The following is a 20,231-nucleotide window of genomic DNA, read 5'->3' on the forward strand; positions in this document are numbered from 1 at the left end:
TTTATTGTGTGAACTAACCAACCAATGGAAAAGTAATGATAGAGGGAGGATATTTCTGTGCAAATAAGTGCATTAGATATTGATTAAATGCATCTCTGGGACGGCAGTGGTAAACCCCAGTTTGGAGCTGGACAAGGTACGTGAAGCTGGACATTTAAGAGCTGATCACCCATCAACACTTAGCGAACACTTAGCTCACTAATAGGGTGTTATAAGCTATGGAGTGCTGATAATGTAAACAGCACAGAGATACCAGAAGGAAAGACTCAAAGGATCAGTCAGCAAATCATACAGTGTTCATGGGACATTTTGGCACAGCTGCTGATGTAAAAACTCATATCAGCAAATTTACATCAGTAAAAAATTAAAAAAAACATGGAAAGTAGAAGCAGTCACAGTGTTAATTCTTTCCGAATCATCTCCAGTTTAAGAGGCAAAAGCACCTTTCCTGAATACTGAGGATGGGAATGCTAGCAATAAACCGAACTGAAAGATCAGTGTATGTTAGTTCTCACCATGAATACATTTCAGTTTCATAGTAGGGATAACTAAACAAGCCACGGAATGTGCAAAAATATATATTCCTAGAAGAATAACTGGTAAGTATAAAGTTAGTAAATGTTACCCACCTATACAGTTATTTACTGTACAGACTGTAAATTCTACCCATTAATCATAATACACCGCCACATACAAAAACAAAATATAGTGATAAACCAGACATTTTGTTTTTGCTAACAAGGTAGCAGTTGTAATAATAATTTTTGCTTTTACTACTTAGTGTCTTAGGTTTAACAATAGCCTCTCACTTTTCCCTTGTTGAAAAGTGAAAATCACTGGAACTATACCGTATACAATTAAAATAAATGCAATTTGTTTACAAAATAAAAAGCAACTATATTCAAGTATTTATATTTAACAGATTAAAAATTTCTTCTGAAGAAGAAAGCTCAACAATGAAAGGGACCTCATACAATGTACCAAATTTAATGCTCTGTAAGAGAAATGGGAATATAAATGCCTTTTTGACAGTTAAATTGGAGCCATTTAGTTAGCAAGAATAGTAGCACACATTGGAACACCTTTAAAAGATTCAGACTGTAAAAAGCCTTACAATACATCACAGGATCTGACACTTTATGTTAGCAGTGAATAAATTTTTTCCTTCTATAGACACTAGTGCCTGAAGTTCAAAACAGAAGCAGCCTTTTTTTCACATAACACTTCCTTTCTTACCATGAAGGATATTACACTGGCAAAAATGTCTTAGTGTAATTGTTTACATAGTTAGGACAGAAATGGCTCACCAACAGTATCTCATCTTAATACTTCTTCCCATTTCTGATTTGCTTTCTTTTGCCTTTCCTCCCCTTTCCTCTCTCCCTCAATTTCTAATTCATTTCTTTTCTTTTTAGTGTTGTACAACTATATCAAACCTACTTGAATGCTGCAGTCTTCTACAGATACACTGAGGCAGGTGTTGGTTAACGAATAAATTGTCTCAAACCTCTACCTATGATAAAAAAGGAAACTGCATTATTAGCTTAGCAGCTCAGGCTCTTATTTCAGAAAGTATTCCTTGTATAAACATAAGCTTTGAAACTTTAAGCTTTGAATTTTGCACTGTACACATTAAGAGACCACTTTCCAAATATACAGGTACGTCATTGGACTGTGTACTTTCTTAAGAAAATTTTTCTAACACAACTGACAGATTGAAACTTATTCTACATGACAGAAATAAACCTGACAATCTTGAAAGAAGGATGCACTGTGATATTTAATATTATGACAATTGTATGTGCATAGTCTTACCAAATCAACACAGAAGGTCTGCAGCCTCAGAGATGCATGTGGCTCACTCTGTCAAAAGACTTAGGTGTCAGCATGGCCTCTTCATCTAAGTATATAGGGCATGTCCAGAGAGTTGTTCTTATGACCACACCACACTCCTACTCCTATGCTGTCCTCAATTTTGCCTCCAGAAATGCTGAGGCAACTTCTCGCTTCTGAATGCAAGTTAGTCATCAAATAGCACGCCATCTACTCTCTAAAGCTAATCTTAATTTGCATTTGTAGTGGGATGGAAGATAGTTCACAGAGATGGTTCATCAGGGAGATGGTTTGAGATTGTCTTCTCTCGGTTCTCGGTTGATAGAAAGTTTAGACTTACTGACCCACAGTTTCATGTTCATCAGGGGAGGAAGAAGGGACATGGATGCTGTAATGGCATTCTACTTCTAGGCAGACAGAGAAGGAAGGATACCAAAGTAAAGCAGAAAAGTTTAGCAGATGGTTTATGAATTAGGGCTTAATCATGAATATTATAGAAGGATAAAACAAGGTGCATCCCATTGAATATTATATATTTTTGGCCTAATGGCTCAATCCACAGTGATAATAATGTTTCCTAACAGGAAACAAAAAGTTTAGGATACAACCGATCTTCATGATTTTAAATGAATTAAGGCTCCAATTAGCTGTTTGCTTCACCCAAACCACGAAGAATCTACTTTGGGAATAATATGCTATCTTCCACTGGCTTTCTCTAGATCAAGCTTAGACCTCCTATCCAATGTAGAAAAAAAATCTATTCAGATAATCATGTCATTAATAAGAAAGTCAGCTTGCATTTTATCAGTTGACAAAATAAAAAACAGCCAATGGGAGATGTGGTATAAGAAGGGGATACACACGAAATATTAACAATATCTTATATTAAACAGATATTTGTTTCTGTTGAAACATTTTCATTTTCAGTCATTTCAATCTACCCTAAAATTACTCTTTGATGGAAGATAAGTCTGTTTAGATCTATAAAGACTGAAGGTACTTCATATATTTTTATCAGAATGCATATGAAATGGCTTCTAGTTTGAATATTACGGAAACATTCAGAAATTTGAAATAATGGTGCTGTTCCACCTAGAAGTGTTCAACAACAAAGAAAAATAAGAGTAGAATGCTCCCAAGGCTCCCTTTGAGATGAGAGTAAACCCTATTGTTCTAAATGAGACTGACAACCTGCAGCAATTTATACAAGTCAGATTTCCAAATACCTCCTTACATAACCCTGTGCCTTTAACTGCTAGTGAATTCTATTCTTTCTGTATAATGGTCCATTATCTCATTTTAACCTAGGTTTTCAGTAACAAATTCTCCAAGAGAATGGCAAAAGCTGGGATGTCTACTTCAGGTAGGATTTTAACACCTGTTCAGTGATGGCCAAACCAACATACTGATTGAAGCTCAGTGTCACTTTCATTTATTACATTCTCTATCTTTTTTTGTATTTAATGTCTTCTTTCAATTTCCTACAAAGCCTGTAGTACATTGGGGCTTAAAATTAGATAAAATTAGAAGACAAACAACTTGCAAAGTGCATGTAATCTCTCTAGACCTCTCCTAGAATATTAAATGAGTTAGGATATGATTTCCAAGGCATTGCTTCTCTTAATCAAAAACTCCGCAGTGCTTACACAAAATGAAAAAATAGTCCTTTTTGCAGAGTAAATCCTGCATGATTCCTCAAACTGGAAGAACAGAGAAAGCGTGTATCAAAATGTGTTTTCTAAATAGAATCCCTTTGTGTTTTGTTTCATACAGAACTACCATCGACAACAAACAAAAGGAAAGTCACGAAGGTTCTCATGATTTATGAGGAAAAAAGGCACTTGGGATTCTGTTTCTTGGAACTGTAAAAATACAGTTTGCCTTAACAGGTTCCTGAAACTTTTATAGCACAATGGGATACAAAACACACAAATGTATAGCCAGTTTAAGTCACAGAAGCAGTCTAACCTGTCTAAAGCGAGCTCCAAGGGTGATCTTCACAACTAAAATGTGGAAGATTAAGAAAAGAAAATGAAATGTAATATCTTGCATCCTTTCCTTTTTGGAAGGAAAGACTGAGATCAAAACACATGATACAGACAGTTGTCCTGTCACAACATATTTAAAACATGTATTGCTATAATGATGTTAATTTTAAAAATCTCCATCGAGCGGATAAAACTCTACATGATGCTATAGTAACAAAATCATGAGCAATACTGAGTGGTTAAATAATTCATGAATCAAAAAAAAAATTATTTGTGAGACATCACAGCAAAGAAAACAGGGAATTTTTAAAAAACAGCACTCAGGACCAACTCCAGTTACTTATTAAAAAAAAAAAAAAAAAAAAAAGGCCCTACTAACTGACTGACCAACGGAAACAAAGTTAGAAGTTATGAAAGAACTCACTTCCAAAACCTATGCTGCACAAAAATAAAGGTGTTAAGGAATGGCATACTGTGGACATGCTACACTGTTGGTTTTGTTTGTTTGTTTGTTTTGATATTGCTCCTTCCTGCTGAAGACAGAACCCTCTCAGGTACCAGGTTCTTGGTGAGTTTTGAATCTGTTTTTAGTGAACTGGAACAAGTTAGATAAAGTTGTTTATATGCTGTAAATCTACTTTCCCTGAGCAGAAAATGTGTTAGCTAATGGGTTGTTTATGAGTTGCAAATCTGTTCAGTGAGGTGAAAATTTGTCAGATAATGGGTTGTTTATGAATTCTAAATCAATATTCAGTGAGTCGGAACTATGTTAGATAATAGCTTGCGTATGGGTTGTAAATCTGTTTTCAGTGAACTGGAAACATGTTAGATAATGGGTTGTTTCTGGGTAGTAAATCTGTTCTCAGTGAGCTAAAAACATATTAGATAATGGGTTGCTCGTGAGTTGTAAATCTGTTTTTAGTGAACTGGAAACCTGTTTAATAAAGGGCTCTTTATATATCTTAACTGTTTTTAGTGTGCAGAAAAATTCAATAATGTGTTAGATTTGAGTGGCATATCTGATTTCACTGAGGTAGAAATCCATCAGCTAATGGATTCTTTATGAGCAGAAGACCTACATTCGGTGAACTAAAAATCTGGGACAATAATGAATTCTATTTTCACTATTTGATTTAAATACAGAGTAAAGTTTTGCCTGATTTGTAGACCTCAGCTTAATGAGGTCAAAAGAGGCTGTAGATCTGTAAGAAGCACACTAGGTAATTCTAATGTGGTTTTGTATCCCTTTCCAGTAAAGGAAAATTTGCCACAAATGCCTACTGATAATTTAGGAGACAAAAGATAGCAAAATAAATGTCAAATACGTTATCTTTTAATCCTGCAATGAAACATCATTAGTGAAATCTGTCAGCTGGATTCCATTCACTAATTTCTGTCTAATCAAACATAGTCAACATGGAAATCAGAAAATTTTCTCTCTTACAGTGAATGGAATCACTGATGTCATCTAGTCTAACCATTGTTGGTTGTTGTTGTTTTTTGTTTGTTTGTTTGTTTTTGTATTTGGGTATCACTGTTAGCCAAATACTTCTACTGTATCAAGCAGCCCCATGAACTGTTTCCTGTTTGCAGGGAGAGAAAGTCATGTGCCGACTGCGGAAAGGAAGGATATGTGGTACAAGAATGCCAATTTTAAATGGATCACTCAACATAAAGAAAGGGGTTTTAAAACATATGAAGGAAAACAATATAGTAACATATGTTACTTTATATTGTGATGCAATATCCCTTCTCATTTACAATGAAAAAACAACTGAAGCATTTCTAGAAAAACACCCTTGTTCAGAACTATATCCTAAGCATATACAGTACATTTCTGAAGGATACAAAATTTCATCTGACATTCAATTATTCAGAGTGCTGACTCTGCTAATGAAAAATGAAATCAGGCATATTAAGATTACAAGTAGAAACACTTCCTAACAATTTCTTAAAAGTATAATTCTCATCTGTGCTCCATGAAATGTCTTTAGTTCTTGTACAACAACCTATTATAAAGTAATGAGGAATAGTTTATTGTTCTTTTAAAAAGCCAATTTGTATCTGCATTGCTGCTTCACCAATATTTCTTTCTCCTGTTTTAAATGTAAAATTCTCCAGTGGCTTTTCATGTAATGCTTTTCGTCCTATCCTACAATACCAGAGTTAAAATAACGTTGTATCATCCCCGCACACGTGAGCTGGCTGTCTCTCTTGTAGAGCTAATCTCGGCTCTGGATCTCTAGGTTTAATGCTTTCCAGAGAGTAATGAGAACATCCTGACAACATTGCTTAGTTTCATTTTACTGTATCTCAGTATGGATATCATTAATTCCTCTATAATATGCACACATAAAAACACAAAATTAAAATAAATAAATAAATAAAGACTTTTGTACCATATTCAAAAGATGCTTTTCCACTCTTTAATGTGAACAGTTTTCATGACTTGGAATAGCTTCCTAAAACCACAGTGCAGAGGTGCACAATGATACAATTATCCAGTGTAAACTGTAGAAAATTAGTTCATCACTTTGCAGCTGTTTAGCTTATTTCTTTTCCAAAAATATTGTTTGTTAACATGCAGTAGCAAAGGACAATATGTTCTACATCAAATGTACTTCCATTTTTCCAGTCACTTTCTTTTGTCTTGTTATTGTTTGACCCAGACAAATAGCTAAATGTAGCAATGCCACAGGCAATATAACATGACAGTAGAAATTCAAATGAGAATTATCAGGGAGAAAAAAAAAAACAACAATAAAATACTTCAGACATTATGGAAAATGGCTACCAAAATGAACTATAGCCTCTGGAAAAAAGTAAAAGAAAATCAATCAGTATTTGAAAAATAACATGAAGAACCATAGTAAATACATGCTTCTGATGACTGATTACAGATGAATGAGATTTACGGCATATTTTAAAATAATTACATTAGAAAAGAAATTTAAGGCAGCATAAGATTCTGGACTTTAGATTTTTGTTGGACATATTTTCCGATGGTTAATATTAGGCTATATTTCTCATACATCCGCATTCAGATTTTCCCTGAATTTGAATTTTACCATGACAAACCACAAAAATTTGCATTAACGTTGCATAAAAGTTATGCTAGACTTTGTGATGATATTGATGTTGATTCCTTGAGGAGAGACAGGCCTCAAGTATTCAGAAGCTAAATAAAACATCAAGTTTAAGAGAAATCCCCTTGCTAATGTGGTGAATGAAGGCATAGTGAATACGCAAAGTTACTGAGTAAGCCTCTCCTTGAAAAGGACAATTTCATAGGTTAGAGTTTGCCTCGGATTATCACTGAGCACGAGTCGCTTTTCTTGAGCTGAATACAAGAATGGTGAGTCAACTGGACACAATGACCATGGTCCCAATATTTTTATACCGAGGAACAGTTATGTCTGCAGAGGTATCTTACAGTATTCCACTCCCACTAACTACAAAAACACACAACTGATAATTTCACGGAGTAACTGGACTTCTTTCATGTCTAGGCAATGTATAATGAGGTTTGTTAGTAAAGCTCCAAAAAATTACCATAATACAAATTAAATATGATCATGACCTTTTTTTTTTTTTCCTAGTAATATGCTTCACATGTCGTAAGATTGCTATAAATTATTTTGAAGTTGTAATACAGAAAGATAGTGTTTAAATATATCTTGCAGGTAAAAATTGTAATAGTTGTGTTATATGCTTATGTATACTAAAACTTTTTTCACATTTTTAACCCTATGATGTCAAGTGGTTATCAAATTTTGACTTAATAAGTGTTACTCAAAGAAAATACATATTTTGTGAAATTTTTACTCACTTTCTATTAGCACTTTTCTGCCAGCCCAGTTGTCTGTAATAACTTGTATATTTCCAAAGTGTGCATCACTGAAGAATATCCGATTAGAACCTCTTCCTCTCAGACTGTAGTCAAAAGCAAGAGCTATCACATTTTTGAAGTACTCTGGATTTTCATATGGCCTTACTGGTGAATTTAAGTTGGTTTCATCAGAAAGATGTATACTTTTTAATATTGTCCTTCCTGAGTATAACAGGTAACCTTTATGTCTTAGGCAAGTAATTCCATCTTCTGCAAGATAGCCATGTGCACAAGCACAAGATCTTTGTCCATTTCCCCGATAAAGGCAGAGTTGATGACACCCACCATTATTCTTGGCACAAACATTAGTACCTGTAAGAAAAAAAGAAGAAATAAATCTATCTTTTGTACAATTACAAGTAACTAACTTAAATCAGAATGCAATTTTACACATTCCAAGGATTCTTCTCTTAAACTTTATCTACAGTACAAGTAAATCAAAGGCCAAAATAGCAAAGAATATAACTTCAATGACAAATAGACAAAGTAAATTTTAAAGTAAACAATCTAATAGCAAACATAATTAACATTCTTTCCAATTCACAAGTGTATATACTTTATAAATAGAAAATGATTGAATGGATTTTTCTTCCACGTTCCGATGAAGACTTAGATAGAGACTTATGAGCTGTTTCAAGTGCTTTGAAATATTTTATTATTTTTTTTTAAACACCTGTTACTGGCAAAGAGTAAATTTAGATACCATCAGAATCCTGCACTGTTCTTAGTCAATTCCTATCGAAATGAAAACATATATATTAGTATGTACAAAACTGTGTCAATCCAGGTCACTGTTTTAATAACAATGTTTCCTAACTTTTTGTTCAAATTTCTTTTAAAACCTGACTTTAAAAACTTACTCCCTGACAAATGCATTCCATTAAATAATCATTGTCAAATTAGTAAATTCAATGACATAAACTACACTTGTTACAAGCCATATTTAAAATTACAGTAATTGTCAATAATTAGGACCTATTTTACTTTGTCTTTTTTTTTTTTTTTTTTTTGGACTATGTATGAAATACAATTATAGTTAGTTTAGATAATTTAGTTTCTGTTTCTGACAGCACTTTCCATATAACAACTCAGCTCTTTCAGTTTCCCCTATTTCTGATTTTTTTCCAGATAGTGAAAACAAAAACAAAAAACAGTCTCAATAAATTGGTTTCTGGAAGAAAACCATTATAACTGTCAGGGAATAAGTAGCATCTGAAAGTACCGTTGACTGCATTTTCTAACTGCTACATTTCAAGCTGAAGGTACATTAAAGCAAAAGTAATGGGGGATGAGAGTTAACTTTCTCTTTAAATTAGAAATGTTGAATTTTGAGTTCCTAGGCAAAATTCCATGAGAAATATTCCTCTGTAGTCATGCAAAAATATTGGGAGACTTATCTGTATACGTTTGCACTTGTGGTTTCTTTTAAGAAGTTTTTGAATTTTTATTAGGCTAGAAATGTTAATATCTGGTTGGAAGGATGAGTTTGAGAGAAAGGCAAATACATGAAAGAGATCCTCAAGTTTCTAAAATCTCTCTTTGAAAATTTCAATGCTTCCACAGTTCACCAGCTGTAAATATCTTTAAAAACAACCAGCTCTAAAAACAGTTTAATTAAGGCATATCCTTGCACATGTAGAATAGCACTGAAGGATAGGAATCCACTTGCGAATAGCACTACAGGGCTGGCTCATCAGAAAGGGTAAAACAGGTGTTTGAAAAAAAAAAAAAAAAGCATTAATCATTTGTCAATCAGCAAAGGTTCTTTGTGTGGTTTTGGTTGTTTGTTTCTCTCTCTTTTTTGTTTGCCTTTTTATTCTTTTTTTTTTTATTATTATTAGAAGGTCAGGAAACTAGCTAATTTTTTTTTTTTTTTAAGGAGCATTGACTACTTCTAGTTCAGTAAACTTAAAATATATATATATATAAAATAGAGTTATATAGAAAAAAAATCCAAAAAATATTTTTCACCTGTTTTTTCCCTTTTGTCCTTCTGGCTCACTGACAGCCCCTCCAAAAGACATTAACCATTTGTACCCTAGTAAAATTTGAAAAATGTATTAAAAGTCATTCAGTTATGTTTTTCAAGCTAACATTAAAAGATTTTTAGCCTCAGTAACCATTTATCCTATTTCTAATGCAATCAAGTATTTCAAGCTACCAATAAAATCATTACATATAATGAAGCATTTTCATCCAATTATATTTTCCTAATCCTAAAATAAAAAGCCCTTCCAAACAAGCAGACATTAACTATTTCTAGCCTAGTTAAAAGAAATAATATTTTTTTCTGTGGATATTTTTTATCCATAAAATATTATGTCTAGAATACGGTGAAATTGCATGCAAAAATCTTTAATAAAATTAATACACGTGCTCATTGTTCTTAAACTATTTAAAATTTCTTTAAGAAAAAAAAATGAAAAGACTATCTTATTGATTGTTAAATGTTTTCTTTCAAAATGCACATTTATTTTACATTTCATATTTAAAACAGTTGTTTAGGAAAGACCTACATAAAAAACAAGATCTTCAGATACGTGATGCTGTGATTAAAGCAACTTTTGAGTGCTACCAACACTAGAAATATTTGTATTAAATAGTTTATCTTTTTATGGTAATACTTTATTCCTCTGTGTTTTTGAATATATATATATATATTCTATCTAAAATCTATCTATCTATCTATCTATCTATCTATCTATCTATCTATCTATAATTTGGTCTGGATTTCCTGGTAGCAGTTTGTTCTGAGGAAATCATTACCATTTGTTGGTAGACTTCTTAACACTTTTGCTAACTTAAACAAATACATGAAACAAAGATGTTGCTTACAAAGGTGATACAATCATGTCTCTATTTCTCATAAAATAGTTCTTGTTTTTCAAGACCTCTACTGAATTAGAATTTTAGGAAAGAAAAGAAAACTAAAAGAAAGATTACTCTTAGTGGAGAATAAAATTCATCCATTTGTATCTTTATATCATAAATCACAGAGAGGATATGATAACTTTTGTCTCTTCAATTTGCAAAACAAATCAAATTCCAGTGAAATCCAGTTATTTACAAGGTCTCTTCCCACACAAAAATGCTGGACTGAAAACCAAGGAATTTCAGGAAATAAATATTTGAGAGACAGAAGATGGGATTTTCTAATCGTGAAAGAAAATTCTGCTTTCCAACAGAAATTTGAGACAGCCTGAGATTACTGCTCTTTAAAGCACAGTTTAAGGTCTATCTCATTCCTAAAGAAAACAAAAAGGTATGATACAATTTGTTCTGGTTTTAGACTTTCTCCTGAAACACCCAGAAGGATTTTAGTAGAAATTGTACTATATATTTTCTTTAATACATTAATTTTAGCTAAAAAAAAAACAAAAAACAAAAAACAAAAAACTTTAAGAGTAAATGTGGATATATTGCAAAATTTATTGCCATAAATCATTGATTATTTAACTTTTTGTAAGTTTTAATATACATAAAAAGTATCAGGCAATATTGAAACACGTAATAGTATCCTTAAGAACAGCCAACCTTTCTCTCGTGCTCTATTAAAGATTTTCACTTCCTTCAGGTTTATTCCAAGGCCAGTCCTCATGGTCACAGCATCCGTGGCCTCATTCTTGTGGCCTCTTCTAATAGAGCCATTTGCATGTGCTCTGCCAAAAAAGTTGAAGATGTCTGATCAACAATCCTCAACTAATTCATACCACACAAATGACTGAAGGGCAGTGGAGAGTTTGCCTAACAGAAGGTGAAGAAACCTGGTCTCATCTATGACACTGATATGCTTAGCTTTCAGTATCAGAAATACCCTTTCTTTGGAAACTGTGTAACTTTCTGCAATCCATTCTCTGACCTTGCTAAGGAATGGCTAATCCTACAAAGGTGAAGCACCTGGCACTGAAATAACATTTTGAGACTCAAATACTTATGAAAAATAAATTACCTGTCAGACCAGTAGATGTAAGCTCCGAACACCGCGACAGAAAACATATCCACATTGCTCCCTGACAGCACAATCTCCCGATTCCCTCCACTTTCAAGGTCAATCCTTTCTATCTTGTCGGTACGAGCATCACACCAATATAATTTATTTTCCTAAAGATTAATTTTAAAGGAAACATCAACAGTCTTGTCCAAGTATTTCATTAAGTGTTATTAAGATTACGCCAAAGCGATAGACCAATTGACTTTAATGAAACATAAAAAATATTGTACATCTTAATGTATACTGGAAGACAAAGAAACTAACCTCATAGTCAATGGAAATTCCATTAGGCCACACAATCCCCAGGCTCACAAGCACAACCTTCTCAGACCCATCTAAGTGTGCCTTCCCTATGCAAGGAGTTTGTCCCCACTCTGTCCAAAATAAATACCTAAAATATTGCAGAAATTACCAATTAAAATATAGCATCAAAATAAAGAGATGAAAATGTGTAATACTGTACTTCAATAGCAAACAAAATGAATGTACCATTAATAGATATTTAAAAAGCATAATAAGGCTTATGTATCTTTGTATAACCTTTAGAGGATGAATGTATTTTAATACTTGTTTGATTAAATATTTTTTAGACAGAGTCTTTGCAGATGTTATATATGAAGTCATTCTTAAAACTGTAATTAATCAGTCAACATGCAGTTCTTTGCCTTAAAGGATATAGCTTTACTGCTTGGGAAAATCAAAGAGAATTAGAAAGAAATTACTGCAACACAAGCACATACATCTAATATCTACTAAAAATGTTGTGATTATACAGGTGATGTATGTATAACTAACTAGCAGGTTAACGGAATCTAGAAGCCTCCCAAGCAGCTGCCAAAAAGGTAACACAATATTTTTAATATTGGAGTATTAATGGTAATAAATATATTGCTATATAAACTTAAATGAACTATTAACTAGCAAAGAAATAAAAACTTGATCTTCCCAGAAGTCTGAGAAGGCATATCTAAAATACTTGTTTCCTGGACCTTTGCAGGTAGAAGTATGCCAGAAATGTATTTGGTGTATATGCTGCAATGCTTGAATAATGACGACCCAACTTTTTTAGGAACTACCCCATATATAAGTTACATAGCTAACATGGAGATGCAAGTGGCAGAAATTTGATGAAGTCCTGGAATTAACTTTCAAAAAAATATCTGTGAAGAAAACTAAGTCAGAGTTTAAAACTCCATCCCTCCAAATACAAATCAAGTTTCTCAAATGTCTTCAAAGGAGGTAGCTTCAAAGTCTGAGAAATATTTCAGACCTCCCCACCTTAACTCCATATTTCAATCACAATTTAAGCTTCATCAGAAAACTGCTATTTAACTGTGTGGAAGAAAAAAAAAATCAGCCAAATATGTTTTAAATGAATAAGTATACCTGATGAGGGACAAAGACGCTCCTCTGTAGGACTACACATTCTTAACTTTTTCCCTAGTATAACATTACCAACCAGCTGAATGCTGGCTGCTTCATATCTTGGTATAATGGGCAAATTCAATGAGATCAAATAACTGCTATTTTCCTCTCCGTTTTTATAGCTGTCAACTCAAGCTCCAAGAGAAATGAAAAAATGAGAAGTCAGGGCAACGAGAGAGTGAGGAGGAAAGAACACCTTTGAAAGTTTTGCCTGGCAAAGGGATAGAAATATGACAATAGCGCAGAGGGTAAGAAGGCATTTATCTCCCCACATAAAGATATACCTTTCCTTCACCTTCAAAACATTGCTGTCCTACTTGCATGAAGTAACTTTGATTGGAGACATCCGATGAGATGTTGTGGCAAAGTATTAAAAAGGGAGTCCAAGCTTACCTGCATTCACAAAAGGTGTACCTTTCTAGCAGACATGTAAAGTATTTACTAATCTGCAAGTAAAGGGTGAATACCTATCTGTGTTTTGAAGACGTGAGTTTTACCCTTCTGGTCAAAATAATTTTATCAGGTTTCTGTGTACTTTTCTGCAAAGGCTTTTTTTTTATTTATTTTTATTTTTTCCCCTCCTCTGTAAGAGAAGACCACAAATGTTCTGGTACATTAAGCACAAAAATATTTTAACAAGATCCTGAAGAACAGCATCAATCTGAAACTGTTAGCAGATACAGCCAAGCATCCAGTGGTGCTATATGAACACAGCTGTAATCATTTGTGGCAAAAGCTATTATATTATGCAGAAAATAAAACTCACTCTTGCTTTCACCTTCACTCTTAAATACATTTAGTTTGAATTCCCTAGTCTGCAGAATACACAGATCACTACATCTAAATTCTCATAAAGGAAATTGTGGTAAAGATTCAGGCAGCATTTTGCATCAATGGTATCAATCTGGCCTCATTGAGAAGCCAGAATTCTTCATTACTAGGGCTGCAGACTCCTCTGACTACAGAGACTGCTTTCCTGAACATACTGTGATACTCATTTGATTGAATCTGAGGAAAATGAGTGACACATCTTCATCTCTAGGTTTAAGAGGATACATACAATGTGGCCTGTGTTTTGCAGGATAACTGTAGCATTTATATCCACTGAGTCATAAATCAACTCAGAAAGCACATTTCATGTTCCAATGAAAAAAAGATGGGAATTCTTTGCAGAATTTACTGCTTCTGCATTACTTGTAACTCTATTAACAATAGCTTTGGAGCTTGAAGGGGACAGAAAGTTCTGTATTTGTCTTAGTGCTTCACTGTAGTCTGTACTCTTATCAAACAGTTGGATGAAAACAGACGTAATTTTTGACACTTACTCTCTTACCCATGTGCTTCATTTAACATAGCTTTCAGCTACCCTGGGCAATTTCCTTCATTGTTGCATGATGATGTTACATGACACCGGAATTTATAACTGTCGAGGATTACACCATTCTATCATTTCATCATCACACTGAGGTCTTCATTACCTAGTGTGACTTTTTTGGATTTGCTGGAAGCTTAAGAAGCACTCAACAGATTTAAGTAAGTTTCCAATCAATGTCTACACTTCCGTGAAAATGATTATCTTAGAAGATAAAAACTTGTGCAAAGAAGATACAGTACTTCATTTAGATAGAGACTCATGAAAAATCTCAGCATATGTTAAGAACATTTTCTTCCACCTGTGTTTAGTTACAGAACAATACATTCCAAAACAATCCTTTCAGGTTTTGATTTCTAAAAGCTTCAGTGCTAACATGCAGACTTTAAAAGAAATACAAATAGCCACAGTCATGTTACCCCTTTTCTGGATGTACTGCAATAGATCTTGGCTGGTCCAAACCCTGGGATATAATTACATATCGGAATGAGCCGTTGAGTCTGGAAACTTCAATTAAGTTTAAGCCATGATCCGTCCAATATATGTTACCTAGGAAAAACACCATGAAGTTACTGGAAAAAGAAAACACTACTTGAAAAGTGAATTCTTGAGAAGTGAATCTTAAATGTGTAAGTTAAGACCAGAAACTAACTGCTATATTTTAAATTACATGCATCTAATATTTTTAATTTCTAGTCCTAGTCAGCCTTCTGCTTTAAAGTATAAACTTGTATTTATGATTGTCACAGTTGAGACTGTTCATATATGAAATAGTGTCCAAGATATGTAAAGATTTTTTCCTGGCTGTAATAAAACTGACTCCTCCTCCGCCCAAAATAATAATAATAATAAAAAAAAAACCCTCCACACAAAAAAACAGTTATACCATGTTAAACAATAATAAAACAAACAAACAAACAAACAAAACTAAATTATTGAAAGCAAATTGAGTTATTTAGTCTTGAGCTGAAATGCAAGAGCATACTGTCAGAAATCATGACAATACCTCAAGCAGGTAAACACCTACCTGCTATCCAGTCCACTGCAATGCCTTCAACTCTTCCCAAGCCATTTGTAACAATGTCTTCTTTCCATGTTTGGTCTCGTTTAGATCTGCTGATTTTGTTGAAACCCATGTCTGTCCAATAGATTGTATCATTACCTAGAAAAAAACATGATAAGGATTCTTGGATTAATTTAGTTACTTCAGTCCAGGTACCTACATCAGTAACTGTAAAACTTCAATAATATGTCAGAGTAAACAAAGGAATGGTTATCAACACTATCATTTTTAGTTCCAGAATATTCAGTGCTCTGAAGAACTACAGTGCCAAACTGCCTATACAGTCATTTCCTTCAGTAATCATTCAGATTAAATTTTGGCAGTAGCAAAAAAATTTAACTAGAAAAAAAAAATAGAAATTTTGATAGTGATATAATAAAAAGCATAGAAAACGGACACAGAAAATACTCACTAAATTAATTTGCACTAAACTAATAAGGATCCCTGTGGGTTTCAAATACAAATAATATTCCAACATTTGCTGAGTTCCAGTTTACATTTGGTCCGAACGATCCAAGTGATAAGACACTCTCATTTTATGGAGACAGCAATTTTCAGGGGTTCTCTTATGCTAATAATCAAAGTCCTGTGTATCTCAATAAAACATAACATTCTCAGTAGGACTCAACCACTGAAAACCCATGTCATGGGAAACAAGGCAATAGGAATTCAAATTAAGCAGCTGGCCTTTATTTTGTTGTAGACTCTGTTCAGTTATAAAAGTGGATGGCATCGCACAGAACTGTGCATCAATGCTGTCTGTCGGTTGTCACTTAATATCATAATTGTACAAACCTGTTTTATTTTCCAAATTACTCTGGAAATTAATAGAAATGGAGATGAAAATTCCCTTCAGCATCTGCTTCCTGAAGTCAGTTCTGGCTTCAGACAGATGGAAGGAAAGCCTATACTCAATTTGAAGCCTTCAGCATCTATTTATCTATTCTATTGCTGGAATCTGAAAAGAGAATTAGTACCCGGAAATGACCGTGGCCACAAAACAGGAAACAACTATCTGCAATTTTCTGCAGCTTCTACAAGTATTTTGCTGAGTGTTGAGCACTAGTATCCACAGCCTCATACCCCAGTACAGTCCTCAGGCAGCTTATTAGCAAACAGTTAAAATGAATTCCATGTAATGCATTTTGCCAATAAAAAATTGGTAGCTCAAGATTCAACATAAAAAGTACTCATTGAGAATTACCTTTTTTCCTAGGCCTTGTGAGCTTAGTCTGTAAACGTTCAAACCAATTATTTCAACTAATAGAGTACAATCTATTCTCCTTTGCACCTTTACATGCCTGCCACAGATACAAGTGCCTAGAGGCACAATGATAGCATGAGTAAGAGCAGGAACAAACTATAGAGAGAAATCTGGGGAGAAACGTGTGACAGCGGCTCTGGGTTCCCAGCTCACACTAAGTACAACAAAACTGAATGAAGAATTTGGAAGACTCTTCTTCTGAGAGAAGCAAAATCTTCCAAGTCTCAAACCCCTTCTGAGATTAACTACTGCAGAACTGAAAGGGGCTCAGCAATAACAATGTGTTCTGTCAAAACTATTAACAATTTTATTACTCCACTGTAATATACAGTCAACTTCCACTTCCTCCATATATAGTTGCGATTTTTTTTTTTTTCCCATTTATAGGAGTGGTATAAGATATCTTCCACTTATATGATAAACTATGCAAAATATTTACCTGCATGGAAGTCTATGCCCACAGCAAATGAAGTTCCAGATACAGGCATTAAAGCATCCATTTTATCATTTGGATCAAGAGGTATTCCTCTAATCCCTTCATGAACAGAATACATAAGAAATGATTCAATACCTAAGGGGAAAATCAAATAGGTAATGAGAACAAAATGGAGACTTTCCCAATCAACAAGACTGGAGGAATTAATAGGCGCTAGACATAGTTTTCCAATACTGCTCCCTAATTTTCTAGAATGATAAATCCAGCTCTTTGAAAACACATTCATGAATTATTATGGCATATTTATAATTAAATAATAAATACAGTTTTACAATAGAAGGGAATTATTGTACATTTCAAGCACCATCTTATGATTAAGTAATTAGCTTTAATGAAAAATAAAGCTAAGGAGAAAATATTTTGAATTATGAGAAGTTTAAGAATATTTTCAGTGCATATATTTTTTATCATATGCATTATTATTTTCAGTGCATATATATTTTCACTGCACTTTATATATTAAATAGACAGTTTTACAGAACTTGTAGAAAGCAGGAGTCAAGACTGTGTAAATTATCTTCTGAGGCATGAGATTCCTCTCACCTCATTTAATCATGCACACTTCGTTAACAGACAACACAGAAATGCATTGTTTAAGGGAACAATGCATGTGATGCATTTTAAATGTCCACATTTGTGTTAGTCGCACTCCAAAAGCATCTATTTCTATTAAGTGGGAAGAAACATTTGAGATGAATCACACCTTTCCACAAATAGAATTAAAACAAGTACTTTGTTGCATTAATCTCAAAGTTCATATAATAGAACACTTCTAAGTTTAAGGGAAATTACACAGCATGATGATATGCAACTTGGAATTTTTAAGAAGTCCAACTGCAATACAGGAAAAGTTCCTTTTTCTTCACACAATTTTTTAAAGAATTCTTTCTTTGTAAAAAGCTAGCTCGTAGAACACCTCAAGAATATTAACCACAAAATTTCGGATAAATACTGAAAGCAGTTCTACCTTTGCATGACATGCGGTTTTTTTGAAGGTTGTAGCCTACTGTACAAACACAGGTTCTGGTCGTTTCTGATGTTGGTAAACAGAGCTGGGAACATCCACCATTGTTTAACTGACAAGAATTGCTGCCTAGAGCATAATAGGGGAGAAGACACAAGAGGCAACAAAATTTTAACAGTATAATCCTGACTAAAAATTAGTGTTGTTATCAATTTACTAATATTAACAAAACCGAATTTTGTTCAGGTAAAGTCTTTGTAGTGGAAATATGCATAAAATATTTCAGGCTATACTATTATTCATGTATTTTGTCATGCTGCACTCACAGTATTTTACCTGCGCACTGAGATTTTTTTTTTCCCCCTTCACAGTATTTTTTAAAAATAACATTTTTTTGAACAATGTCTTTTTTATAGTAAAAACATATGATAAAACTGAAAATATCATATTAAGTTTATGAGTAGCAACACTGAAATCTCACTAACTTTAGTCCAGAAGGCATGTCTTATTCTAGATGATTAGCAAAACATGGATCATATTTTATTAATTCAAATGGTATACTAACCTTGCATCTTCATGAACTACCACTTGTCTAGTAAAATTTACATACACTCCAATGTGATCTCATAGCTCTATTATCCTACTTCTTACTTAGAACATTTCATTTTAATACATACTTTTTAATAAGATGTGTAACGAACACTGTACAAAGTACAATAAATACACCTCAGAAATTTGAAGCATCATGAAGAAACACTTAAGTCAATTATGACATATAGAAGGAATTAGTTGATTGCAAGTTACCAAACCCATTTGAATCTAAACAGTACTTACTGCATATATTTCTGTATTCCTAGCTTTGAGATATTTCTTCATATGAAGTCATAAATGTGCACTAATGATTGAACTATACGAATATGAAAGACACCTGCGACATTAGCCATTCTGTGATTTTCCCACATTTAAAACTAAGGGCAAGACTTCCAAAGCACATTTGGTATTTCCTAGATTTGGTAAAATGGCAAGTGTTCAAGGGAAGTGCTCAATATGGAACTGAATTAATAACATTGGGCCCTGAAAGTGAAGGCTGAGATTAATGAAACTAATCTCACATTTTCATAGACTTTTTGATAGACATCTTAAGCATGACAAACTGGTGATGAATGTGTGATCTTTGAGAGAAAAAGCTGAAATTCCTATGAAGCAAATCTGTTGATTAACTTTTCCATGGCTAGCTGTAATTTTAATGACTACCCACCCTGACTGAATCTTAATCATTCAAAGAAAAGATTGTAGAAGACCCAGATGATGCATATCTAAGATTTGGGTCTGACTGCTGATGCACACTTAACTTATACATGCAAAAGCAAGTTATTGCCACCTTTAAGAACACTTTATTCATACCTGTGCCCTTTGTAGCATTCATTTTCCATTCAAAGTGGAAGAGAAAATGTAAAAAAAAAAAAAAAAAAAAAAAAAGGTAAAACTTTAATGGCTTTGTCAACGCACAAAGCTGTAATATATGATCTTCTAGAGTAAGAAGTGGAGCAGCCCCAAAAGCCTTTCTTTCACACTTGAGTTCTGTGAGATGATGTTAGGACTTCTAAAATTAGTTATAGAAGATTAATAATAATAAAAATAGCAAATTTTGTAGATCAAAAGATAATTCTAGTACATCAGCTAGTGTATTTATCAAGTATAAAGGTGGCATCCAACCAGGAAGAAATTTCTGAGTGAAAAATCTAGCAACTGTACAGTGAGAAAACATGGTGTGACTTTCCATTGCAATAGAAAAAAAGCAGAACCCCCTTGTTTCTAAGTAACTTATTTTACAAACTTAAAATATTTGTATTAATCCTGTACTTTAGGTCAAAATCAGTATTATTTTTAAGGATCTTGAGTCCCACTGTGTTAAGTGGTCTTAGGATCACACGAATGTATTTGGT

The 20,231-nt window shown here is 33.4% G+C and overlaps 1 protein-coding gene across 11 annotated transcripts in view; it reads right to left on the reverse strand.

The window, feature by feature from the left end:
* LRP1B (LDL receptor related protein 1B) overlaps positions 1-20,231 on the reverse strand; it is a 681,046-nt gene that overhangs the window by 151,679 nt on the left and 509,136 nt on the right. For all 11 annotated transcript variants that reach the window (XR_010832147.1, XR_007162924.2, XM_048062804.2 and 8 more), the window contains 8 exons: positions 18,289-18,414; positions 17,265-17,396; positions 15,526-15,660; positions 14,918-15,047; positions 11,966-12,092; positions 11,660-11,811; positions 11,245-11,369; positions 7,651-8,022 (listed from right to left, as the gene is read on the reverse strand). Coding sequence is in view for 9 of the 11 variants with exons in the window: in XM_048062804.2 (XP_047918761.2) it covers positions 7,651-8,022; positions 11,245-11,369; positions 11,660-11,811; positions 11,966-12,092; positions 14,918-15,047; positions 15,526-15,660; positions 17,265-17,396; positions 18,289-18,414 (1,299 nt within the window). In the remaining 2 variants the exon portion in view is untranslated. The remainder of the gene's footprint in view (positions 1-7,650; positions 8,023-11,244; positions 11,370-11,659; positions 11,812-11,965; positions 12,093-14,917; positions 15,048-15,525; positions 15,661-17,264; positions 17,397-18,288; positions 18,415-20,231) is intronic.

Source organism: Anser cygnoides, chromosome 6 (genome assembly GCF_040182565.1).
Source record: "Anser cygnoides isolate HZ-2024a breed goose chromosome 6, Taihu_goose_T2T_genome, whole genome shotgun sequence".
Taxonomy (NCBI): Eukaryota; Metazoa; Chordata; class Aves; order Anseriformes; family Anatidae; genus Anser; species Anser cygnoides.